This window comes from Phocoena sinus, chromosome 4, assembly GCF_008692025.1.
Source record: "Phocoena sinus isolate mPhoSin1 chromosome 4, mPhoSin1.pri, whole genome shotgun sequence".
Lineage (NCBI taxonomy): Eukaryota > Metazoa > Chordata > Mammalia > Artiodactyla > Phocoenidae > Phocoena > Phocoena sinus.
Window position 1 is genome coordinate 50,455,781 of NC_045766.1, and position 26,796 is coordinate 50,482,576.

A 26,796-nucleotide genomic window follows, 5' to 3' on the forward strand; every position below is an offset into this window, starting at 1 on the left:
TTTAAATTATATAAGTAATCCATGTTTACAATTTAAAAAAAATCAACATACAAGTGCTGTCTAAAGGTATCTACTATATGATAAGATATTGGCTTTTAATCTCACATTGGTGTTCTCAAAAGCAGTGATTTAATATATACCAATTCCTTGGTCAGTCACATTCATGCAAAAAAGAAAACAAAGAAAGGATTTTAATTAGGAAAATGAAACAATATAATTTGAAAATATTGATAAACATCTCAACTCTATGATACTATACATAATAGCTCCATTTAATCTTCAAAAAGAGAAGCATGCAAAATGTTAATAAAAAATTAAAGGAAATTATGCTTAATGAAGGAGAAAATACCCTAATATTTTAATAGCCTCTATAAGTTCAACTGTGTGTGAAAGAGAAGGTAAAAATAATGAGACATAAAGCATTAGTTGTTTTTTTTTTTTCACATCTGCGACTCTACCAAGCATCACAACTTTCATGTTAGTAGGCATTAGGGAAACATTTTTCTATTTTATACATATTAATGTAAAATTACCTGTTATGGATGGTTAGCATGCTATATGGCCTTGTGAACTCCAGTTGTAAAAAAAGGAAAGCACTATGATGGAGTGAGGATTTTCTACATAGAGCTCACTAAACTCTGAGCTCTATGGTGGCAAAGGCTGCACCAATTTGTTTCATAATTTTATCCCCAGTGCCTAGCACAGTGCCTGATGTATAATAAGTACCTAAAATATTTGTCAAATACATAATAATAATAATATCTAGCATTGATTGAGTGCTTTCTATGTGTCATTATTCTAAGCACTAACATCATTTTATACAACTTGCACAAAAACTCACAGACCACTTCATGGGGTACCCATTAGCTTATTTGCTATAGGGCAAAGGTTAAGAACTTCTGGAATCACACAATTGCCTGAATTTTAGGTTTCCTCTGATTCACCTTTGTTGTCCAAAGTATGGAATTTCTTTTCCTGTGTGTGGCTCTGGTCTCTAGCATCTTACATACTACTTGATCCCTAACGCTTGCTAGAGTTTTAGAAGCTCAGTCATCGTGGGTCTAAAACCTCTCGAGTCCCAGTGCCTTTAAACTCATATCCCATAAATTGTGAATCCTGCTAACAGTCACTCTTTTGTTCTATTTCTGCTCCATAATTTAGTAAAGGTATCATATTCAGGGTCAATATATCACAATCATAGGAAAACAGAGAACTGGGAAGCCCATAAGGTCAATTTACATGAATAAAAAAGTATAAATTTGGGGAACAAACAAAGAAAAACATGCAAGGGTCTCAAAAATGTGATTTTTTTTGTAATGCATCTCTAAAAGATACCTTTAAAGACTATAACCACAATACCATTATCACACACACAAAAATAAACATAATTCCTTAATACCATCAAATATCCAGTCTGCATTCACATTTCTTTGATATCCGCTTATTTTAAATAAATTTTTACTGAATCTTTCCCCCAACATTTTATTGTGAAATTTTCATACAGCAAAGTCGAAATAATTTTACAGTGAACACCTATTTTCAGACCACCTAGATGATACCATTAATGTTTTTCTATTTCTGGTTTTATCATATATCTATCCCTCTGTGTATCCATTAGTTCATCTATTTTTTTTTACACATTTCAAAGTAAATTACAGATATCAGTACAATTTCCCTTAAATATTTACTTCAATATGCACATCATTAACTACAGTAAAATATTTTACTTTTTCTTTTGTCATAAAATTTCCAAACAATAAAATGCACAAATCTTAAGTATATATTGAGTTTTGACAAATGCATATATCTGTAACTCAAACTGCTGTCAAGATACAGAATATTGCCATTGCCATCATGACCCTCCCCATTTACTCCCTATCTCCATTACCTAAGAGAAAACCACTGTTCTGATTATTTTCCATAATAGATTAGATTTTACTGTTCTTGAACCTTATATAAATAGCCTTACTCTTTTGTGTGAGGCTTTTTTCCACTCAGCATAATGTTTTTGAGAGTCAGTCATCCACATTGTTGTGGAAATCAGTGATTCATTCCTTTTTTTCCTGCTGAATAATATTCCATTGTATGAATATACCACAGTTTATTTATATAGTCTCTGATGGATATCTGAGCTGTTCCCAGTTTTGGGGTATTATGAGTAAAGCTGCTATGAAAGTTCTTATACAAGTCTTTTTGTGGTCAGATGTACTGATTTTTCTTGAGTAAGCATTAATGTCATAGGGTAGGTGCATACTTATTTTACAGGAAATGGTTCCGATCTTTTTTCAAAGAGGTTGTAGCTTTTTACATGGACCAACAATGAAGGTTCTGATTTTTTCACATCCTCGCCAACATTTGGTATTATCAGTATTTTTAATTATCAGTCTTTTTACATTCTAATGAGTGTATAGTGCTATCTCATTTTGCTGTTAATTTGCTTATCTCTGATGACTAATGACATTGAGCACCTTTTTATGTGCTTCTTGGTCATTACCATTAGTTTGTATTCTTTTGTAAAGTGTCTGTTTAAACCTTCTGGATTTAGATCTATCATTTATTATTTGTTCTTTGGATTCTCAGTTTTTTATTCTCTCCTTTCCCTTTTTCTGCCTTCTTCTGGTTTATTTAAATGTTTTTAGAATTTTACTTAATTTTTTTCTCTGCCTCTTTGCATTTTTATTTATGCCTCTTTGAATTATTAATTTAGTGTTTTCTCTAGGGATTACAGTATACAGTCAACTTTTCATATTCTACCTCGTATAACATGTGCTGTGGTCTCAATATTTGCATTCCCCCAAAATTCATATGGTGAAATCTCAATGCCCAATGTGATAATATTAGGAGGTGGGGCCTCTAGGAGGTGCTTATGTCATGAGGCTGAAGCCCTCATGAATGGGATTACTGTTGTTTTAAAAGAGACTGCACAGAGATCCCTCACCCCTTCCACCATGTGAGGACACAGTGAGAAGTCAGAAGTCTGCAACCTGGAAGAAGGTCTTCACCGGAACCTTACCACCTGTTACCCTGATTTTGGACTTTCAGCCTATAGAACTGTGAGCAATAAATTACTGCTGTTGGGGCTTCTCTGGTGGCGCAGTGATTAAGAAACTGCCTGCCAATGCAGGGGACACGGGTTCGAGCCCTGGTCCAGGAAGATCCCACATGCCACGGAGCAACTAAGCCTGTGCGGCACAACTACTGAGCCTGCGCTAGCTAGCCTGCTCTAGCTCTAGCCTGCACTCTAGAGCCTGCAAGCCACAACTACTGAGCCCACGTGCTGCAACTACTGAAGCCCGCACACCTAGAGCCTGTGCTCCACAACAAGAGAAGCCAACGCAATGAGAAGCCTGTGCACCACAATGAAGAGTAGTCCCTGCTCACCGCAACTAAAGCCCGCATGCAGCAATGAAGACCCAATACAGTCAAAAAATAAACAATAAAAATAAAATAAAAATAAATAAATTACTGCTGTTTATAAACCAACCAGTCTATGTTGTTTTTGTTAAAGCAGCCTAAACAGATTAAGACAACATGTGCAAACTCTGCAACCATGTGGGTTCGTTTAGAGCTCCTGCCTTTCTTTATGCAGTAGTTGTCATATGTATTACATCTACTTACATTATAAACCCCATAAAAAAGCCTATAATTTTTGTTTTAAGCAGTTACATGTGTTTTAAAGAAATCAATAGAAAAATAGTCTTTCATATTTACTCAGTTATTTACCATTTCTTAAAGTTCTTCATTTCTTCATGAGTATTAAAGTTTCTAGCTGGAATCATCTCACATCAGCCTGAAAAACTTTCTTTAGCATTTCTTGTAATATTAGTGTGCTAGGAGTTAATTCTTAGTTTTCTTTTATTTGAAAATGTCTTTATTTTGCCTTCATTCTGGAAGGATATTTTCACTAGATATAGAATTTGGTGTTAATAGTTTTTTCTTTCAGTATTTGTTTGATGTTGTACCACTGTCTCCTCGTCTCCATAGTTTCTAATAAGAAGTTAGTGTATTTGCAAACTTTTGTTCTCCTATTTGTAATGTGTCTTTTTTTTTTTCCCCCATGGCCACTTTTAAGATTTTGCCTTTATCTTTGGATTTCAGCAATTTGACTATGATATGAAAGACAGTCTTTGTATTTATCCTAATTTGGGTTTCTGAGCTTCTGGAAATAGAAACCTTTTCTTCTGGCAAATGCTATGTCTTTTCCCATATTTGAGAAAATTTCGGCCATTATTTCTTAAAATTATTTTTTCCTCTTTCTCTCTCTCTTCCTGGGATTCCAATTACATGTGATGTTTTCCCACAGGTTCCTAAAGCTCTCATTTTTTATCCAAAAGTTTTCTCTCTGTCCTTATGATTGGATAACTTTTATTGGTCTATGTTCCAGCTGACTGACTCTTCATTCTTCTGTTAGGTCCATCCATCTGTCTCCTTAGCACAGTAGGCAGTGTGCCAGGCTCATAATCTACTATTAAGTTCATCCAGTTAATTTTTTGTTTTAGCTATTTTATTTTCCATCCTAGAATTCCCATTTTGTTCTTTTTTTTAAGTTATGCTTATTAAGACATTATTCAATACAGTAACTTCATGACTTTTGGCAGAGATATACATTTGTGTAACCACTACCACAATCAAGACATGCATACTTCCGTCATCCCCCAAAGTTCTCTTGTGCCATTTTGTAGTAGGCCTCCACTCCTACCCTTTAGCCTCCGTCAATCATTACCTGTATTTTGTCCCTTTATCATTGTCTTTTTCAGAATACCACATCAGTGGAATCATACAACATGTATTTTGTTTCTGTTTTCTTTCACTTAAAATGATGCTTATGAGAGTCATCCATTTTGTTGCATGTAAACTGCTGAGTAGTTTCCCATGTTTTGGATGTACTTGTTTATGCATTCACTAATGATATACAGTTGGGTTCTTTCCAGTTTTTAGCAATTATGAATAAAATTTCCTCAATGATTCTCATACATAGGAATGGGATTATTGGGTCATTTGGCAATTATGTGATGCTAAGCATCTTATAATGTGCATATTTGCCATTAGTATCTCTTCTTTGGTGGGGTATCTGTCAAATCTTTCTTTGCCCATTTGAAAAAAGTGGGTTGCTTGTTTTATTAAGTCATGAGAGTTCTTTAAATATTCTGAATATCAATGTTCAGTCATATAGGTATTTTGAAAGTAATTTTTTTCCAGTCTGTGGCTTGTCTTTTCACTTTCTTAACTGTTGACATTTCTTAACAGTGACTTTTGGAGGGTAGAAGTTTTTAATTTTACGAAATATAATTTATAAAATTTTTCTTAATTTATATTATGATTCTTGCTTTTTGTGTTCCATTTGATTCGTTTTAATACTATTTCTCTGCTGAGATTTTTCTGTGTTTTCACTAATTACAAGACTACTTTCCTTTATCTTGTTCAGCATAGTTATAATAACTGCTTTAAAGTCCTTGTAGCCTAACCTTCAAATCTGGGCTACCTCAGAATTAGCCTCTATTGGTTTATTTTTCTTAGAATGTGTCACGCCTGGTTTTTTTTTTTTTTTTTTTGCTGTACGCGGGCCTCTCACTGTTGTGGCCTCTCCCGTTGCGGAGCACAGGCTCCGGACGCGCAGGCTCAGCGGCCATGGCTCACGGGACCAGCCGCTCCCCGGCACGTGGGATCTTCCCGGACCGGGGCACGAACCCGTGTCCCCTACATCGGCAGGCAGACTCTCAACCACTGCGCCACCAGGGAAGCCCTTTTTTTTTTTTTTGATGTGGCACAGAACATAGACGTGATGGTTATATCTTGGAGATTCTGAATTCTGTTTTATTCTTCAAAAAAATGCTGATATTTTTGTATTGTCAGGCAATTACTTGTTTGAACTGAAACTGAAAACTCTGTCTTTTGAGCAGCAGCTCAAATCTCAGTTCTGTTCTTTTTTCCTTGACAGGATTACTTGCAGTCCTCCTTGTATTTGCATGGTTAAGGATTCAGCTAGAGATCGTTTCATTTTATATGCAGAATTTAGCATGCTTCTCTTAGGCTCTCTAGAGGATCCTCTGTACCCCCTTACTTTCCAGCAGCTGTGGTTGCCCCAAATTCTGTCCTCTGCTCCTTATGACAGAAAGACTGTCTTTTCTCTTAGTTTTGGCCTCTGCATAACAATAACTGCAGAGTTTTCTTATTCTAAAAGTCATAACATTTTTAAACACCCCATGCCAATCCAAGTTTTTACTCCTCTGCAGAGTCTACCTGCTTTTGTTCACTGTTCCAATCTTTTGGATAATTGTTTTTTGTACTTTTCCCCTATATCTATAGTTATTTGTGAAAGAGTTGGTTGTTTAGCAGTTTACTCAGCTATAGGAGAAGCAGAAATCCCGTTGTCATAATTTTTTAAAAAGTTTGAATCATGATCCAAATAAAATCTACATGTTGTATTTGGTTTTATGTCTTTTAAGTCTCATCTATTGATTATCCCTTTACTAATCATTTTCCCCTTTCAATTATTTGTTGAAGAAATCAGGGTTTCTTGTAGAGTTTCTACAAGGCTAGATCTTACTGACTGTATCCCTGTGCTATAATTTTTCACGTTTCTCTGTTCTCTGTATTTCCTAAAAAATCAGATCTAGAGATTAACTAGATTCAAATTCAAAAAGAATTTTTTTTTTTTTTTTGCTAGATAACTTCATAGATGGGTGTGAATATCTATTAGGAGTAAATCTCATCTTCTTGTTTTGTAAATAAAGGGTTTGGCCCTTCAGATACCATGGTCAATCATTTTCAAATTCTGTCAGTAGTCAGTGGTTTTCAAATTCTATGTTCTAGAAGAATTAAAATTCCTGCAGTCTCTATGAAGATAATCATGACCTCTCTTCTTCTATGTCAATTCAGCTTGGCATTTATCTGTTTTACATATTGGAGTTCACTGTGACATTTCATTTGAAGAAATATGCAAAAAGCTTGAAAACAGTGTATAAACTATTAACTAAATTTTCATTATATTATGTAAGTAATATTTAGAAATATTAATTTCCTTTCTTCCTTATTTTCGTTCGTTCCTTTCTTCTTTCATTTATTCTTTTCTTCAAAAAATTTCTGAGTACCTATCATGTGGCAGGTACTGACTTAGTCACTGGAAATATACTAGGAAAAAAACAGACAAAACCCCCCTGCTGCCTTCATGGAACTCACATTCTAGTATGGAGAGACAGACAATAAATAACAACATAACAAATAAATATATACTTGTAGTTGATAATGGCTATAAAATTAAAAGGGCAAGGCAAAGGGAACCAGGAGAGCTTGAGGAGGAGCTGCAATTTTTGGAGGGGTAGCCACCTAGCTGATATGGTGAATTTGAGCAAGAATTGACGGAGAAGAGGGGGTAAGTCAGGCACATATGAAGGAAGAACATAAAAGCAGAGAAATCAGCCTGAGTTAGGAGTGTGCCTCCTGTCTTTGAGGAGCAGCAAAGAAGCCAGTGTGGGTAGAGGTAAGTAAAGGTGTGAAAGGGAGAGGGTGAGGATGTCAATGAGGATTACGTAGGGCCATGAAGACTATTGTGGGAACTTTGGCTTTAGTATGAAAGAAATTGGAAGCCAATAAAGGTTTTGAGCAGAGTGACATGATCTGACTTATATTTTAACAGGAATATTCCAGTTGCTTCTTTGAGGATAGATGGTGAAGATTTATGGGTAAAACTGGGGGCATGAGTTAGGAGGCTATTGCAATAATTCAGGTGAGAGATGATGGTAGTGTAGAAAAGGGTAATGGAGGGATAAGAACTAGTTTAATTATGGACATATTTTGAAGGTAGAGCCAACAAGATTTGGATTTGTAAAAGCAACACATCTGGGCATTCTTGGTCACAAGCAATAGAAACCAATTCTAACTATCTTGAAGGAAAAAAGGATTTAATTTATTCTGCAAATTCACAGAATCAGTATGAGGGTCAGCCTTGGGAATTGGGAGGAGCTAGAGAGCTCCAGAGGTGTAGTCAGTGGAAATACCATCAAAGATTACTGGACTCAAAGAAGCTGGTCTGCACACAGTTGATGCTATTAGAATGTATCAATATATGATCCTTAACCCTTCCCATATCTTTAGCACATGCTAAAAATTCAAAATCCTTCGAAAGAGCAGATGATGACTGAGCTTTAAGCATGGGAAGAGAATGTGGCTCCACTCAGATCTATGGTAACAGATGACCATTACCTTGCACTAAAACCATATTCAATGAGGGATTTCTCAAAAGGGAAATCAGACTATTATTAGGAAGGAATGGTTAAATGTTCAACAGCCAGGAAAGCAACAACTGTCCACTAAAATGCTCATGATAGAAAATTTGAAAAGTACCAAAAAAAAAAAGGAAAGAAGGGGAAATAATGTAAATGCAATGGCCAAGATAGAGACACTAAGAACATTTTGTGTATTTCATTAATGTTAATTTTTTCCTAGGCATAGGATTTACATATAGTTGCACTATACACTTGAATATCACTTACAACAGTATATCTCACCTTTAAAATATCTTCCCAAATGTATTTCTATTTCCTTCATTATTAAACCCACAGTTAATCTGCTTATGCTAAATCCTCATACCAACTGAGGTCAAATATCCACCATTTTTTGAGGACCTGGGTTCCATTTTTACTTCAGTTGCATTAGCAATTCCATTTTTCCATTCATTTGAATAGCAGCAGCAAAATATTGCTAAATACAATCAAAGTATTCAAATTGTTGTCACAGTAAATATCAGTACTACTCTACAAAGACGGAGTTACTGTCAAAACTAAACTGAAGACAAAATCACTTTGGGATAACTTTGATGTCTACAAGTCAGTTGACAGTGTGGAAGAGGCAATTTATAAGTATCAGTTTATAACGTATGAAAGTGTAGGTTGTATAAAAACTGAATTTTTGATATGGATAATTGCCTATGTTCATAAGCACTGGCAAGTTTTATCCAATCAGTTTAGTACTATTAGCATTAACTCTCTTCCACTCATAGCTGGAATAGGCATGGTATAAAAAGCATTCAATCCTTGGGTAATTTACTCAACTGTCAATAAAAGATGTAAATTATTTTATCCTCTTGTAAATTTTTTAATTTTGGAAATATGTCACTTAATCTTTCCTGAAAAATTGTAATAAATAATGGGTTAGATAAAAGTAAAAATAATAGAAACCTTTTTTAGGGGAGTTCCCTGGTGGCCTAGTGGTTAGGACTCTGGACTTTCACTGCTGTGGCCTGGATTCAATCCCTGGTTGGGGAGCTGAGATCCCACAAGCTGCACAGAACAGCCAAAGAAAAACAAAATCAGAAAAAAAAAAAAAAAGAAAACTTTTAAAATAACTTTAGAAAGGACATCACTGATATTATAATAAAAATAAGTTCATTTAATCATTAATTCATTTACTTGTTATTTCAATAAATATTTCATTGAGTGCCTTCACTGTGGACAAAATGGTAAACAAAAAGACATTTTCCCTTTCAAGTAGCTTCGATAGTGGAGGAGAGAGACATTAATCCAATAATCACATCTTTGATAAGTACCACAAAAGAGATACTCATGGTGCTGGGGGCTATATAACGGGGATTCTGATGATATGGGTAGTTAGCAAAGATCTTCTGAGGAGTAGTAAGTGAGCAAATGCTAAAAGGATTAGAAGTTGTCTGTTAGGTTAAAAGAATGGGGATCAAAGGAATTGGTAGAGAGAAGAGCAGATCCAAAAATCCTTGAGAAGGAAGGCAGGTATAGAACTCAAGAGAAAGAAAGTGAACCTGGTGTAAGATGAAGCTGGAAATGAGTAGAGGTCAGGCCATGGAGGCCTAGTAGTATTGAAGCGTTTTAAGGAGGAAGTGATATGATGAGTTTGGATTTGCATAATGTCACTCTAAATGCAAACTTGAGAATTAATTAGAAGAAGGCAATATGGATTCTGAAGATCAATTACAGTGTTATTCATGCAACAACTTTTGAGAACATCTTATATGCCAGGAACTGTTGCTAGGTGCTGGAGATAGATACATTGGTGAACAAGACCAACAAGGATCTTATGGGACTGAAAGCATCGTTTTCTTTTTAATTTAAAATTTTTTTTATTTTTGGCCATGCCGGGTGGCATGCAGGATCTTAGTTCCCCAACCAGGGATGGAACCCACGCACCCTGCGTGGACTGCCAGGGAAGTCCCTGAAAGCATCTTAATGTCCTCAAAAGTAAAATACATAAGCAGTATGAATAAAGATACTGGTACTTTTATAAGTTTAATGTAAAATATAAATATTAGTATCTTTAATTTAATAAAGACAAAATAGATTTAATAGAAATAAAATTTTTGATCTTGGTTTTTCCATTAACCAGTTACCTGACCTTGGTAAAGGAATATAAGCTCTATGTTGCGGGCCTCGATAAAATTCATTTGTAAAATAAAGAATGACACTAGTGAACTGAGATTTTTTTTTCTACATCTAAAATTTTGCTAATCAAATTACATAATTTGAAAAATGGCCTCACCATATTTGGAAACCTCTTGCTCCATCAAGGAACGGTAATTCTATTTGTCCAAGTGAAACTTTAAGTGGTAAATTTGTATAGTATTGCAAATCTATGTCAAGTGATTTACAGCCTAATGAGTCATATGAATAAAACTGCCAATGTCGTATCCTAATTACTGACTGTTGAGGTATGTAAAATAGCTTCTTCTGGCTCACAGTGATCATAATTTCTAAAGCTTGTTTCACAGGCAGAGATGACAGGTTAGAAGATGCTATATTATAACCAACTTGGAAATACAACATTTTAATTGGAAAATGTTAATAATTCCAAGAAAGTACAGAATTCCATGGCTACTCATTAAAGATTTTGAAACAAAAATCTTAAGTGATAAATTCTTAGAGGGACTGAATCTTTGTAACTGTACCTAGTGTGGCTTTATACATAGCTATGTATTTCACAAATGCTTTGAGGTGGTAAGGATGGTGACAGAGGAGAAAAACAATTACATGAGTTCTATGTGCCATTACAATGTTAATATTTAGTTACAGTAAAACATTTAATTCTATGATGAAATAGTTAAATTTACTATAAAGTAGATGGTATTATTGGTCGATGACATTTCATACTTAAACATAAAACCTAGGACTTCCCTCCCTGGTGGTGTAGTGGTTAAGAATCCACCTGACAATGCAGGGGACATGGGTTCAAGCCCTGGTCCAGGAGGGTCCCACATGCCACGAAGCAACTAAGACTGTGTACCACAACTACTGAGCCTCTGCTCTAGAGCCAGCGAGCCACAACTACTGAGCCCATGTGCCACAAATACTGAAGCCCATGCACGTAGAGCCTATGCTCTGCAACAAGAGAAGCCACCACAATGAGAAGCCCATGCACCGCAAAGAAAAGTAGCCCTCACTCGCCGCAACCAGAGGAAACCTGTGTGCAGCAATGAAGACCCAATGCAGACAAAAATAAGTAAATAAATTTATTTAAAAAAAGAGAAAGAAACGTTCCTTTAAAAAATAAAAAGTAAAACCTAGAAATTATATTTCATCACAACTTTAGGTAATAAAAACAAAATCCACCACAACAAATATTGCCCATTTATTGCAAAAACTTAATAGTCTTTTCAGATATACTAATTCTTATTAGCAGATTAGAACAAACTACAAAAGTGTGAGAAATCTTCTTCATTTTGATTTGAAGAGTGATGGCGTGGGCAGTGTGCATACTTGTGAATGCGGGTGGATATAGAGTGGAAAAAGATACTCCATAACCCCAAACTAACTCTCCTAACTCCCCATTCTCTGCTGCCCTGAAGGAGTACATATGGAAAAGGAAGATGGAGATGGAAAGGGGAGGGCGTAAGGAAAGAAAGGAACTATAAATAAAGAGGAGGGAATAAACTGGAAGAGGAACAAGTGTTAAGATGAGAGTCAGGAAAGATGGTCCAGCGTGTCACTCAATTCAGAGATGGAGGTGGGGAAGTTGATCCTCCAAAGGAAGAATCTCAGTAGTTCTATCTTCCACATTTCATTTCCCCACCTCAGAAATTATCATATTGTTTGATGAAAATATGTCACGTACTTTAATATACTAAGTACTTTAGTTCAATTCCTTTAGTATTTTTTGTTGAAAACTGTTCATTCAGCATCTTAGGAGCTGTGAATGACATGTAAGAATTTTTTAAATGGTTTATTCTTTCAAGGAACTTCTCATATTTATCTATCTATCTATCTACCTATCTATTTATCCTGTACTGTAAACAGTTTTGTCCCCTTGACATATGAATTCAATAACTACATTTCCAGTGAAGGCACCTGAAGGAAGAGGCTTGCATTTAGCATAAAGAATCTTGGCTGGACTTGCCTTGGAAGGGGACAGAAGCCTGGCCAAGGGCAGCAGCAAGAAGGCCGTATCTTCTAGACAAGAGGAGACATCTTGAGCATTGCAGGCTTTCCCTTAAAAGAGAAGAGAGATTAGGTTTGGTGTAGAAGGACTGTCCTCTCTCTGGTAGCAAAAGAATGCAATGGAGGTCTTCACTGCACCAAGCTTGGTCTGGTGGGTGGCAGGATTTGTGGCTGGGAATGGGTGGGGCAAAGGGAACAGAAACACTGCTGCCATTGCTCCTGTGGTCAGGGGTGAGAAGGCGGTGTAGAGGGCCATCAGTCCCATCAGGCAAGTATAGGGCCTCAGCTGAGGTAACAGTAGTGGTAATAGTAGCAGCAGCCACAGCAGCAAAGTAGTAGTAATATTAACAGCTAACATCTACTGAATGTTTATTATATGCTAGAATATGTTTTAATTACATATATTAACTTTTAATCCTCACAACAATACTCTGAGGTAAGTATTATCATGCCCTTTTATAAAGACTCAAACTGAGGCATAGAGAGGTTAAATTATTTGCTTGAGGTTACTTGCCTAGGAAATGGAAAAGGATGTCACATGGTTAGGAAATGTTAGAAGACTGTATTGCCCGTTTATTTGCTAGTCAGACTGCCATATAACCCTTAAAAGGAATCAAGTATAGCTTTCGTTAGGCTAGCATACAATTTGTGTGGTGATACCGTGTAGGCAATCAATAGATTTGGGTGCAAAGCCTAACAGGGAGCAATGCACAGAGGAAACAGGTTGCTTTCTTCACTAGCTCAATGTATTTTCAGTGAGGAGACCTTTTGGAATGCTGGGCACACCCTAGTTTAAGTATGCAAGCACATTCCAAAGTGAAATTTCAATTACTGTTTTTCTTTGCTTTCTCCCTAACGGTTATCATGGCATTAAATGAAGGGCAGACTGTAAATATTCTTCAATTATCAACAGGGAAACCAATAATTACCAGACTGGTTCACTCATTTTGTGGAATGCATTACAAACTTTTCAGGCATTCTAAGGTGGCCTGACAAAGTTAGGAAAAATTCCAAATCCTGACGACCTGTTTGAGACGTTCAGAAGTGTTCCATTCCAAAGTACAAGTTCTCCTCCTCTTGTTGAAATTTAAGGTTTCAGCAGCGGATTCTCCTTTCTTCCTTTATTTAAACCAGCGATCAGGTGGGAACTATGCAAAACTCACCTTCGGGAGGTGTCTTTTTAAGAGGTTGTGTGACAAGATATTATATTTAGAAAACAAAGAAAATAAAAGATTTTCATGATAGCAATCGTAATTATAGGAAAACCGATAAATTCTTGGCTAGACTTCAGAGGAAAGCAGCAAAAGACCTCGGGGAAGGGGGGGAGGGGCGGGCGCAGCAGCTGACAATTTACTTTGGCTCCAGAAGAGTCTAGAATCTCGTGACATATTTTTACATTTGTTCAAATGCAAGCTTATATTTTTTTTAAAAGGCTTAGAAACACTAAGAATTTATTCTAATCATCCGTGAAATTCCCTAGACCAGAGCACAGTGCTTTACATACGTCAGGATTTAAATAAGAGGCTGCTGATTTGAAGTCCATCTGGAGAGACTCCGAGTTCCCGTGTCCTGGGCCCCGCCGCGCCAACACAACCACCAAACCCCAAACCCCTTAACCCAACTTTAAATTCCTAAAGCTCAGGCAGAAAAATCTTACAGCTCACAGGAATCACTGGAGAAAAATTCATCTGCCAAGGCACTGATTACGTTTAAAGGATTTGGTGGCGGGGGGAAAAAAAAAAGCCGAGGGGACGAAGAATCCACTCAAACTTTCCTTAGGAAACGGGATGTTTACTGAGTAAACAAGCGGTAGTCACAGACACACCTGCTACTCCCACAGAAGCCCAGGAGCCATTACTACCACCTCCTGGTAACATCCGGGCACTTCTCTACAAATTCGGGACGTTCTGACGTCGGAGCCGTTGGGTTTATTTGAAACACACGCACAACCAATCGGTTGGCACCTGCGGGGAGGTGGGCGGGGAGCGGCGGCCAATCACCGCCCCTCTGCGGGTCACTTTTTGAATTGGCTGCGGCCGCCGGCGGCGAGGAATGGCGGTAAAAGTGAGGAGGGTCGGTTCTTGAAAAGGTGGAACTTCCAGGGCGTCTTTTGAGAGTGGTGAGGGCTCTGTGGGTGCGGGTGGCGGAGGTGGGAGAGGGCCGGCGTCCCTGGAGCAGTGGGCCGCTCTGCTTGTGTCCCACGGCCCCGCCCCGGTGACCGCGAATTCCGGAGCTCCCAGCCTTGGCTTCCCGGCTCTGGGAACCACACCGCCGCGTTCCCAACATCGGGGCCGGGATGCGGAGTGGGAGCCCGAGGTCCACCTGGCTGCTGTGCGTCGTCACCGCTCACCTGGTTGAATATTTCTTCCGAAAGAGTTTCTGGGCAAAGTGGGGAGTTGTCGGGAAAGGGGTCTTGGCAAACCGCAGTGGGCTCTGCGGCTCTGGGGGCCGGCAGCTGCGCCCTTTGGGGGCTTATCTCAGATTACTTAGTGGTTTCACCCTTGGATTCTTCTTGGCGTCTTCTCTTTAGTTTTTAGTATTTAAGATAAAACGCCAGCTCGTTCCAGCGCCCCACCCCGCGTACAGACGGGTATGGCTTAATGGTTAAAAGCGCAGCCTCTGGAATCAGACCGGATTTGAACCCTTGTTTTGCCACTAACAACACTCTGACCTGGGGGGAATTAATCTCTCCGCTCTAGGTTTCTTTACCTGTAAGAGGAATATGATAATAGTACCTGCCTCTTAGGATTGTTGCAAAGATTAAATGAATACAAGTAAAAAGTTTAGAACAATGTCTAAAGGTTTAGAATAATGCCGCATATTAAGCGTTAAATAAATATTGTTAGTCACAGTGTTATGTAATGTTAGCAATGTTATTATAACACCACCAACATACCCAGGAAGGCGTTTAGCTCCTCCACCCTGAAAGATGATTGCCTAAAAAAATAAGTAAAAGAAAACTTGTTTAAATGACAAATTTTATCTTTGTGATGAAAAAAGGCATGAGTTGTATTTAGTTAGAAGCTCCTTGAGTATGTTCTCAGATGAGAAGTAATCTGTATGGATTTATGAACACTGATCCTTTTGTGTTTGTTATAAAAAACTTACAGAATACATGAATGTGAAAAAGTGATCAGTGTATTTCAGTTTGTAATCAGACTGTTGATATGTGATGAGTTTAGCATGCAGCTTTTTTCTAAATTTTAAAACTGTTTTGGCAGTAAATTGATCACATACAGTGTCATCAGTCAATTTTAATTTTTAATCACCTACTTTTTTTTTTTTGGCTGCGTGGGATCTTAGTTGTGGCATGCAGGATATTCGTTGCGCAGGATCTTCGTTGGGGTCACGTGGGAGCTTTAGGGGTCACGTGGGATCTTTAGTTGCGGCATGCGAACTCTTAGCTGCAACATATGGGATCTAGTTCCCTGACCAGGGATCGAACCTGGGCCCCCTGCATTGGGAGCGCAGAGTCTTAGCCCCTGGACCACCAGGGAAGTCCCAGTCACCTACCTGTTTTGATGGTCTTTAAACAGAGAGGCATAGGTGAAAAATGTAAACTCATGGTGTTTTTGATTTATTAAAGTCTCCCTCCTCCTACATTCCTTAAGGCAGGTTAATTCATCTCTTGGTTTTTCTTTATTTTTTTTTTAAGAAGGATATTAATTAATTTATTTTTGCTGTGTTGGGTCTTCGTTTCTGCGTGAGGGCTTTCTCTAGTTTTGGCAAGCGGGGGCCACGCCTCATCGCGGTGCGCGGGCCTCTCACTCTCGCGGTCTCTCCCCTTGCGGAGCACAGGCTCCAGACGCGCAGGCTCAGTAGTTGTGGCTCATGGGCCCAGTCGCTCCGCGGCACGCAGGATCCTCCCAGACCAGGGCCTGAACCCCGTGTCCCCTGCATTAGCAGGCAGACTCTCAACCACTGCGCCACCAGGGAAGCCCCGGTTTTTCTTTTTAACATTCTTTTAAGGGGACTTTAAATGAAAGCCTGTTTAGATAGAGCCTTTCTTTTTCACTGGAAACATTTAAGTGTGAGACTTAACAAAAAGATAAGTGCTGGATAGAATTTATCATTGATTCTAAGTAAAGGCTCTTATTAACAACTATTGGAGCACTTCTTTGGAGAGCCTTAGAATAATGATTGCCGTGGATGTTTGGTAAGACAATGAGAAATGTCCACATTGTGAGTATATATGAGAATGAATAATCATCACTCATTTAGAGACATCATCTATTCAGTTTTTAATCACAATTGGATTTGAGTTGTGCTATTATTTCTTTTCCTGATGTGGAAGCTGAGGCTTAACCTACTAAGTGCAGAGCTGAGACAGGAAGCTGAGTTGCTTGTCTTTGAAGTGTGCACCTAATAATTGTGCTTAGATCTGTTGTTATTAGTCTGTACATATTCACACTATTTGACATCACCGTGCCGAAATGCTGCTAATGATACCTGAAACTATTACTTTGCTAAAAATCTGGTGGAAGTTATTTGTATATTTTATTATTCTGAAAAAGTAGGAAAGAGATCAGGCATAGACCTCCAGATAAGATTGGGCTTCCTCTTTATATTTGCCCAATATTCTGGAAATTTACTTCAAGATAATAAACTTATGTAAAAACCCCAATTTAAATTGATGAAGATCTATTCAACTTTTTCTTTATTCCCTGCTTGCTTAACTTTTCAACTCTTTAAGTCCTGGAAATTTAAAAACAAAGATTTTCTTTCATAGTCCAGAGTCTTATTGACATGTGTTAATTGTCTCGTGAAATCTTTTAGACATTTGTAAAGTAATATAAAAATACAAGTAAGGGAGCAGTCCAGTTATACATGAGAGGTTTGGAGGAATCTACAGAGGATAAGTCAAGAGTGGTGGGTCAGGGGTTGAAAGACATGATAGGTGGATAATTGAGCACTATTAAATACAAGTAGGTGTGGAGTAAATTATGATCTGTATTTGAAAAATGCTGGGAAATGCTTTGTGGCTGGAGCATACAGTCGACGTGGACTGGGGGAAATACAGGAGATGAGGCTAAATAGGTAGGCTAGGACTAAAGTGTAAAGTGGATGGTGAATTTGAACTTGATCGGATAGGGAGCAGTGCTCATGGAAGTTCTAAGTAGCGAAATAATATGGTCACATTTGTTTTTAGGAGCATACCCTGAAAACCATGTGGAAAGTGACCTCTGAAGAAACTGGTGATAAAGTTGTTTGGAACTGTTGTATTTGACCAAGTGGCCACTATGGCATTGGCCATAGAAAGGGGGGCTGGGTCCCAGAGATACAGAGATGCTTTGGGGCAGGGCGAATGAGGCAGATGAAAGAGTATGGCTGGTTCGTGGTTTTGACTGGGATTATTTGGGGGATGATGGTATTATAAATGAATACAGGAAGAGAAATAGTTTGGTTGAGGGCAAAGGTATGGAGTGGAGAGGTAGCATAGTATTTATGAGTACCTTTGTGAGTACTTTTTGACTGTCAGGTAATATCTGAGTACTTTTGGTACATTGTTATTTTTACTGTATCCCTGTGAGTCAGTTATTAGTATCTTTACTTTACAGAAGAGCAAACTGAGGCTCAGAGAAGTTGAGTGACTTTGTTTGGTTCAGTATTAAAAAAAAAAAAAGGGTAGTGATACTTTTTATAAGTTCTAGGTATAATGCTTGTTTTTGCCCAGTAATTGTTTGTTTCATGTAATTTTATTCAAATTTTGTTTTTTTCAGCCATTGCAGAAAAGTACAAATAATGGCGGAAAATAGTGCATTAACATCCACTACTGGGAGTACAAGCTTGGCAGACTCTTCCATTTTTGATTCTAAAGTTACTGAAACCTCTAAGGAAAACTTATTTATTGGATCTAGTTCATATGTTGAAGGTAAAGATGTTATTTGCTTTAAAATATCAAATCACTATTTTAATCCTAAACTTACTGACTAGTAACTTTCTTATGATTTAACTGTAATACTGTTAAGCTAGGCTACAGGTATTCAGTAAAAATTTGTTAACAGAAACTCTTTACACTAGATTTTTTATTATTGTTTGGATAAATGCTTCCCAAATTTGAAGGTGAAAGCATCTTGTTGGATATTGCTTTTCCCGTATGTGAGGGCAGTCTAGCTGCAACATTGTTAGCTAGAATATAGTCAGTTATGACTGGTCAGGAGAAGAGCCACTTCTTCCTTTTTCACTGTATAAATGGATCTTTCGTAAAGTTGCATGTGCTGTTGATTTTGATGTTAGTGAATAAAAATGTTTTACTTAAACATTTTTAATTTTAATAGAAGAAATGCCTCAGATTGAAACAAGAATAATATTGGTTCAAGAAGCTGGAAAACAAGAAGAACTTATAAAAGCCTTAAAGGTATGGGAATTTAGTTTTTAGATTTTTGGGTTTTTTAAAATATTTTTCTTCCATCTGTGTATAAATAAATTTATAGTTTTCTTAACCTCACACTTAAGTCTCTTTTCCACAGACTATTAAAATAATGGAAGTCCCTGTTATAAAGATAAAAGAAAGTTGTCCTGGAAAATCGGATGAAAAATTAATAAAAAGTATTGTTAATATGGTAGGTCAAGCATTTCATTGCATGTGGCATGCTGCACTTCCTTTGATTGTATTTGTAGAGTCCACTTATGGTGATTGGACCTAAATTAGGCACAAGTTATACTCTGAGCACTCTGAAGCTAGATTACTAGAAACTATTACATTTATTTTAAAATTTGGGTGTTTCTGAAACCCAAAAATACAATGTTTCATAAATAATGAAATCCTTATAAAGTAATTTGGCATTGTTAGATTTAAATGACATTCCATTTATGTATTTATGAAGATGACACTTTAAACTCTTTAGCTTCTTTTTTCTCAATAATTTTATATTTATTCTAAATTCTTGCTTTATTTCCAGAATTACAAATCACAATAATTGACAGTCATCAGGGAATTTATGTCAGCATGTGAAATATATCTAACTCTATACCAGTTATACTAGATTGTGAGGGCCTCCATGTCAAAATACCACAGACTGGGCAACTTAAACAACAGAAATTTATTTTCTCACTTTCCTGGAGACTAAAAGTCCAAGATCAAGGTGTCAGCAGGTTTGATTTCTCTTGAGGCCTCTCTCCTTGGTTTGTAGATGGCTGCCACCTTCTTCATATATCTTCACACAGCCTTCTGTACATGCACATCTCTGCTCTTTAGTGTGTCCAAATTTCCCCCTCTTATAAGGACACCAATCCACCACTAATCCAATCTGACTAGGATCTACCCTTGTGACTTCATTTAACCTTAATTACATGTTCAAAGGCCATATCTCCAGATAGTCACATTCTAAGGTATCCCTATAGACTTCAGCATGAGTTTTGGATATACACAATTCAGCCCTACACATCAGCCTAGCAAATAAATCCCAAATAATTTACTGACCCATTTGAATTTTCTTTTAAATGGTTCTGTTCTTTAAAAACGGGAGGCATATAGATACCAAAAAATCTTCATTCTTTTTCATAGATCTACAGTATAAAGTGTTAAACACTCACTTGCCTTTTTATATCCTGTGTTTGCCATGCTGCAACTGCCTACATATTTCATATATTTCTCTTACTTCCCTTGTATATACTGAAATCATTAAGTTAACTCCATCCTTTTTGTAGATGTTGCATGTCATAGTATTTTTTCTATTTTTCTGAAAACAGTTTGTGCAGGAAGAACTATATGCGTGGCGTCATTTTCTTGATCAGAATAAAGAGCAGTAGTGGATATCTTTATAATGCATCTTACTATAAATACGTGTACTTAAAAAATTCATCATCTTTATTTTGTATGCATACTAGATGCTTTATAATGACTACCAAGTCATGTCAGAAACTTATGCCTTTATAATAATCTTCAAAATTTAACATCTTAATATGGATGGAGATACGTTTATATAAAAACATAAGTAAAGAAATATGACTGTTCACTATTAAGTATAATGCTTATTGTATGATTTTAAACTTCTGCAAATATAAAAATAAAAATGTTGATATTGAATTGATTTTTAGGTCTTATTTAGAGAGACACATGAATTAATTTTATAATATTTTATTTCTAATAACTCCGTGAAAAAAATCAAGGAAATTAAAGTGCCATTTGTGAAGATGGAATCAGTTGAAGAATTTAAAAGTTTGGATTCTCCAGAATTTGAAAATGTATTCATAGTCATGGACTTCCAGGATTCTGTCTTTAATGAGTTATATAAGACCGACTGTAGAGTTATTGGACCACCAGTTGTATTAAACTGTGCACAAAAAGGAGAGGTAAGAAAGAATATATGCGTATTATAACTTCTCAAGGTTAAATTTTTATTAAAGAATTTTTATGCAGAAAAATTTCATTAATTGTTGAGAATGTGAATATTTAGGATAGGAATAGTAGTGGCTAATCTAATATAGTCCTTTAATTCTAAACAATATTATTTACATATATTTAGTCTCAATACCTGCAGTATCTTGGGAAGTAGTAGTTTGCTTAAACTTGAGTTCTAAAGATGTGTATATGTACATAAACTTTAATTTTCCTTCGCACAGAACTGGTACCACAATTCCATTTTTATCAGTTTCTGCATGATTTAAAATTAGGGAAATTACTTTAGCTATTTATTTATTTATTTATTCATTCATTCATTTATGACTGTGTTGGGTCTTCGTTGCTGCGTGCAGGCTTTCTCTATTTGTGGCGAGAGGGGGCTACTCTTCGTTGCGGCGCGCGGGCTTCTCATTGTGGTGGCTCCTCTTGTTGTGGAGCACAGGCTCTAGGCGTGTGGGCTTCAGTAGTTGTGGCACGTAGGCTCAGTAGTTGTGGCTCGCTGGCTCTAGAGCGCAGGCTCAGTAGTTGTGGCGCACGGGCTTAGTTGCTCTGCGGCATGTGGGCTCTTCCCAGACCAGGGCTTGAACCCATGTCCCCTGCATTGGCAGGCAGATTCTTAACCACTGCACCACCAGGGAAGTCCTACTTTAGCTTTTTGTTTTTAAATAGCATTTCAGTGTAAGAGTTGTAGTAGAGTTAATACCTATTCTTTGGTTTTTATTGCTCTGTTTTGGCATTCTTAAGCTTGCCTTAACTTTAAATTGCTTGGGTCTTTGTGCTTCTTTTGTTATAGATACTAGTAATGAGCACATGATAATCATTAATTCTCTGTTTTGATTCAGAAGTGTTGCTTTCAGAAACCACACAAACTTTTTAAAGGCCACAATTATGGAAAAGAACATTCCTGTATAATAGTGGAAATTAAATATATATTTTTATCCATTCTCTTTCATGTATAGACAGATAGATAAAACCATTTGTTAAATTATTTATTATCTCCATTTTTTAGCCCAAAAATTGGAATCATATTTGGTTCAAGTATATGTATTATTAGTATTTATTAGAAACTATTTTTGACCTCTTTTAACTTTAATTTCAAGCATTTACAGTAACGTATGGAAATCTTTCCTTACAATACTTCATCTGTGTCAAAGTACATTTTGGAAATAAAGGTTTGGGTATGAATATTTATGTTTTATTTGCCAGTAGTAAAGTGTGTCTAGATGATATGTATCAAATACAATATGGGAATCATGGGAAATTTTTATTGTGAAACTGGGTTTTTGCTATTTGTTGCATATTGAAAGGTGGAAGTATATCTTTGGATTGGGAAAGTTAATTGGCAAGAGAGGGAAATACGTTTAGCTTGAGAAAGATGTGTTCTATTTTTACTGTAAAGAAGCTCACAGATTTAAAATTGTTGTATCCTTCAGCCTTTGCCATTTTCATGTCGCCCACTCTATTGTACAAGCATGATGAATCTAGTACTATGTTTTACTGGATTCAGGAAGAAAGAAGAACTAGTAAGTATTTTAAAACATTCTATTCAAAGAATATTTTTTCTAGCAAAATTAATTTAAATTAGCTTTTTTTTGGTAGTTATATCATGGTTTTATTTTTAAAATATTGAAGGAGAAATTACTATGAATATACTAGGTCTTAAACTTTGTGAAGAAATACTCTGAAGAGCCTTGTAAAGAAACAGATATTTCATCTAGGATAGCTGGTATGTGAATTAGAAAAATTTCATGACTATCTAATCTGTTTAAACTGTCTTTTTGTTAAGTATCACATGAGCCACATTATTTGAAGTTTTTGTTTACGCATTGTGATTTTTTGTTATGCAGGTCCAGCCTTAAAGCATTCTCATTGCTCTAGAGAATTCATAGAAACTTCTTTCTTTGATCCATAAAATTTTTTATGTTGGAGCTAATGGGGTATTACTCTAATTTTGTGGGAAGAATCTTGGTGTGATGGCAACCTGGTTTTAAAAAAATAATGTACTGGAACACACAGTTTTTCCAGGCATGAGCCTGATATGTCCCCCTTTGCTTGGCAAAGCAATAATGCTATTCTTTTCTACTTCACCCCCCTCCAAAAAGTAATATATTTACTTTCTTACTTGTGTGAAAGCCAGTTGTTAATTAACTTAGTTTTGTGTGATCATCTTTACTAGCTTATCTCTGTATAATTTTGCCTGTGCCAATAAGGCAAATGAACCTTTAATTTTTTTGACATAAAATTTATCTTTATAAAAATTCACATATGTACCTTATAAATAGAAAGTATTCAGTAAATGCTAAATGAATTATAAACATAGTTTAAAATTTTGTTCAAATTAATGATAAAGTCAATGTTTACATTTTCTTTTGAGGTCAGATTGGTGACATTGGTTCATCACATGGGTGGAGTTATTCGAAAAGACTTTAATTCAAAAGTTACACATTTGGTGGCAAATTGTACACAAGGAGAAAAATTCAGGGTATGTAAACTTCGGTATTTTTGTATATTTCAATATAGCACTGTTTGAGGATGGATTTAACAGTAGTGCTCTTATCCTGTCTATTTCCCCCATAATTTATTGAGGATCAGAAATTCAATTTTTGCTATATGAACATTTAGTAAAAATTTTAAATCATAGGAGTGTGGCCCCTGAGGTTTGAAGGAGGCAGTGGAACTTGAGTTAGGTCTTAAAAGATGCTGGGGATTGTGGAGGTTGGTAGGTGGACAACAGTTTAGGCAGATGAATAATATTAGCAAAGATTACTATGAGCAGTGGTGAATAAGGAAGTCAGAAGGTCATGAGGGCAGATATTTCTCTCTTATCTAAGAGCAGAACTTTGTTCTTATAAAATGTTTCCAAGATTTAACTTGTGAAAATTATAAAAGAATGGGAGAAAATACTTTCATTGGGATTAAAGTCTTAGTTTAAGATTGCACTTGAATATGTTAGGAAGAGTTTATCACTTTGTTCCCACCCTCCATCAGTGTATTTATGTAGCAAATGGTAATTTTAGAGTATTGTTGAATTCCTGGGAGGTATATTTACAATTCATATCTAAGGTTTTAGTGACTTAATCAGAAATTTTCTCTTACTCTTACTGCTGTCTTGGGGGTTAGTACTTCCAAGGAGGTAAACACAAAGAGAAATAGAAATGTAATAAAGATGAACTTAATTAACTTCACAGATGTCTTTATCTAAAATACAGTGAAACAGTTTGGACATCATGGAACTTGTTTCAAAGTTATTTTAACCTAAATTGTATGATGGAAAGATAGTTTTTTCTGTTAATTTTTCTTTATATTTTGTTACAAAGCAGATGAACAATGATCTAAGACTGGCAAAATGTATGTATATAATTGCTTATAACTTGCATGAATGCAGTTATTCAAGATAAAAATTCACCATATAATTAATGATAAACATGTTTATGTTTTTAGATAGCTGTGAGCCTGGGTACTCCAATTATGAAACCAGAATGGATATATAAAGCTTGGGAAAGGCGGAATGAACAGTAAGTGTTTAGAAATTCAGTAGTTAATTATGTAAATCAGTCACGTTGTGTCATGAAGATAAACCCACATGCCCAAAATTCATAGATTAGTATATAAAAAAATTAATTCAGTCTTTGTGAAGCTTAGGGAATAAAGTCTAGGAGGAGCAAAGTTTTGTTTATAAAAAATTGAAAATGGCAAGACATCTATGATATCTTTGAACTTCACTTTGTGAAATAATTTAATAACCATTAAGAACATTCTAAAATTATCAGGTAATAGCTTAATGCATCTGGATGTTCGGGTTGTGCCGTATTTTTTCTTATTTTCTGTTTGTCTGGTTACATTTTAAGTGGTGATTGCATTTCGTAACCTTGTTAAGCTTTACAATCACATAATTCCTTGCTATTGTACTTCATTATTAAGATTTTATGAAACTATAGAACTCCTGGAATGCATATAAAATTTCATGTACAGAGCAGAGATTTGCATCTTGTAAAGATTACCTGTGATTAAACTTTGAGATGTTACTTCTGGGGTGACTGAGGACACGTCAATTTTTTTTTAACTGAGGTTTTTATGAACATTTCAGGACCAAATGTAAAATATTTTCAGTAAACAGGTTATGCTAAAACCTTGAGAATTACTGTAGATTTATAAATTAATCTGCCTAACTTATTGAATTTCAGTTAAGCTGGTTTTAGAAGAGTGTGTTTTGTTTTTAGGGATTTCTGTGCATCGTTTGATGAATTTAGAAATGAATTTAAAGTTCCTCCATTTCAAGATTGCATTTTAAGTTTCCTGGGATTTTCAGATGAAGAGAAAACCAATATGGAAGAAATGACTGAAATGCAAGGTAGAATTTAGCATAATTTAGAAGTTATATGTATTTTATTTCTTACTCCTGCTGATCAGGAGGTGAATATGCCTCTTTAAAAATTTGGGCCTGGGGCTAAATAGTTGGGCTTATGTATGCTTGTATGCTTTCCTCTTTAGGAGGAAACTATTTACCTGTTGGAGATGAAAGATGCACTCACCTTATCGTTGAAGAAAATATAGTAAAAGAACTTCCATTTGAACCTTCAAAGAAACTTTATGTTGTCAAGCAAGAGGCAAGTAATTCTAGAATGAGATTGGTTTTTAAAAAACATTGGTAATATTGATAGCTTATCTGATGAGATAAATTCTTAATTAAAATGTTCTTTCCCCTAGTGGTTCTGGGGAAGCATTCAGATGGATGCCCGAGCTGGAGAAACTATGTATTTATATGAAAAGGTATGCTTTTTGTCCCTTTTGTCATTTATTCTGTGAATTTGATTGTATAAAGATGACACTTTTTTATCCCAAAAGAGCATAGTATAATTAGCACACAGGTCATCTTTTTTGTCATATTTAGGGGTTTCAGAATAATTCAACAGTTGGATATTGAGTAATAGTCTATGTAGATTTTCATTCTGTGCAAACTCTTGGTAATACCATCATGAACAGTAATGCATCCCTATCTTCAAAAACTTAGAACCTTATAGGAAAGAGAGACGTGCAGAAATGTGCTATAATTGAGTAATGTATGTATTCTAACTAGCTTCACTCTGAGAGTCTCAGGCGCGATTGAAAGAACAAATAAATATGAGCCAGCTTCCTAGGCTAACCTGGTAAGGACATTCATGTTAGATAGCAGGTGGGAGAGGGAATGAAAACTTGAAAGTACATTAAAATAGCAAGTAGTTTAGTATGGCTTTGGAAAAGAGTGTGGGAAGGAAGGCCAACAGATAAAGCTGACTAGATAGGCAGAATCAAGTTTTTAATATGTTAAAGGGTTTGGATTTGTCCTGTAAGTATTGGAACCACTGAAGAATATTAAGGGGAGAGATGGCATTTTAAAAATGACTGTAGTAGAAGGAATATAGGCAAGGAAAAATCCAGCCTTGATGCTGGATCTTGGTGAAAAGTAGTATCATTCACCAAAATGTGACATAAAGGTATAGAAGCAGGCTTTAAGGAAAATTTACTTCAGTTCGAGATTTAATAATTTTGAATGGAATATTTGAAAGCGAAGGTGTGGATTTATTGTGTTTCTATAAAATGTAAATATGTACTCTGTTGTGTTCTCTTTGGACTCTTATTCTCAATGTAAGGTTCCTGACATAAAGTTTAAAAAATATGCCTTAGATTTCAGAAGAGAACTCCTGAAATCAAGTGGTATTCGACAAATATTGGAGAGCACTATGTCCAAGCATTGTGCTAAATGCCAGAGATATGGTGAATGAAATATGAATGGTCTTTGTCTTCCTGGAGTTTATGGCCTAATGGGGAGTAGACAATAAAGAAGCTTACAGATGAATATGTAATAGTAATAGTGCTATGGAGAAAAAGCATTAGGTGTTAAGGGTTAGATAATTACAATGCTCCTTTGATTATTATGTTTCATGAAGCTTCTGAATTACATGGAAGAGTATATAGATGTACAGTTCTTGTGCAAAACCCCGATTTTGTCAGACTCATAAATATATTTTTCTTTTGTTCCTGTCTCAGTAAAGAATGACTGAAGTAAAATTGAGC

General features: G+C 36.0%; 1 protein-coding gene across 12 annotated transcripts in view; it reads left to right on the forward strand.

Moving 5' to 3' along the window:
• The first annotated feature begins 14,395 nt into the window (after window positions 1-14,395).
• ECT2 (epithelial cell transforming 2) overlaps window positions 14,396-26,796 on the forward strand; it is a 64,213-nt gene continuing 51,812 nt past the window's right edge. For 4 of the 12 annotated variants that reach the window (XM_032630844.1, XM_032630851.1, XM_032630847.1 and 1 more), the window contains exons 1-11: window positions 14,396-14,517; window positions 18,119-18,270; window positions 18,677-18,756; window positions 18,869-18,961; window positions 20,511-20,693; window positions 22,176-22,265; window positions 23,117-23,224; window positions 24,184-24,257; window positions 24,963-25,093; window positions 25,234-25,349; window positions 25,450-25,512. In XM_032630844.1, the coding sequence (XP_032486735.1) occupies window positions 18,141-18,270; window positions 18,677-18,756; window positions 18,869-18,961; window positions 20,511-20,693; window positions 22,176-22,265; window positions 23,117-23,224; window positions 24,184-24,257; window positions 24,963-25,093; window positions 25,234-25,349; window positions 25,450-25,512 (1,068 nt within the window). In that variant the 5' untranslated portion in view covers window positions 14,396-14,517; window positions 18,119-18,140. Of the gene's footprint in view, window positions 14,518-14,656; window positions 14,730-18,118; window positions 18,271-18,676; window positions 18,757-18,868; window positions 18,962-20,510; window positions 20,694-22,175; window positions 22,266-23,116; window positions 23,225-24,183; window positions 24,258-24,962; window positions 25,094-25,233; window positions 25,350-25,449; window positions 25,513-26,796 lie in introns of those variants that run through there. The other 8 variants (XM_032630848.1, XM_032630854.1, XM_032630856.1 and 5 more) reach the window with 5 other exon arrangements.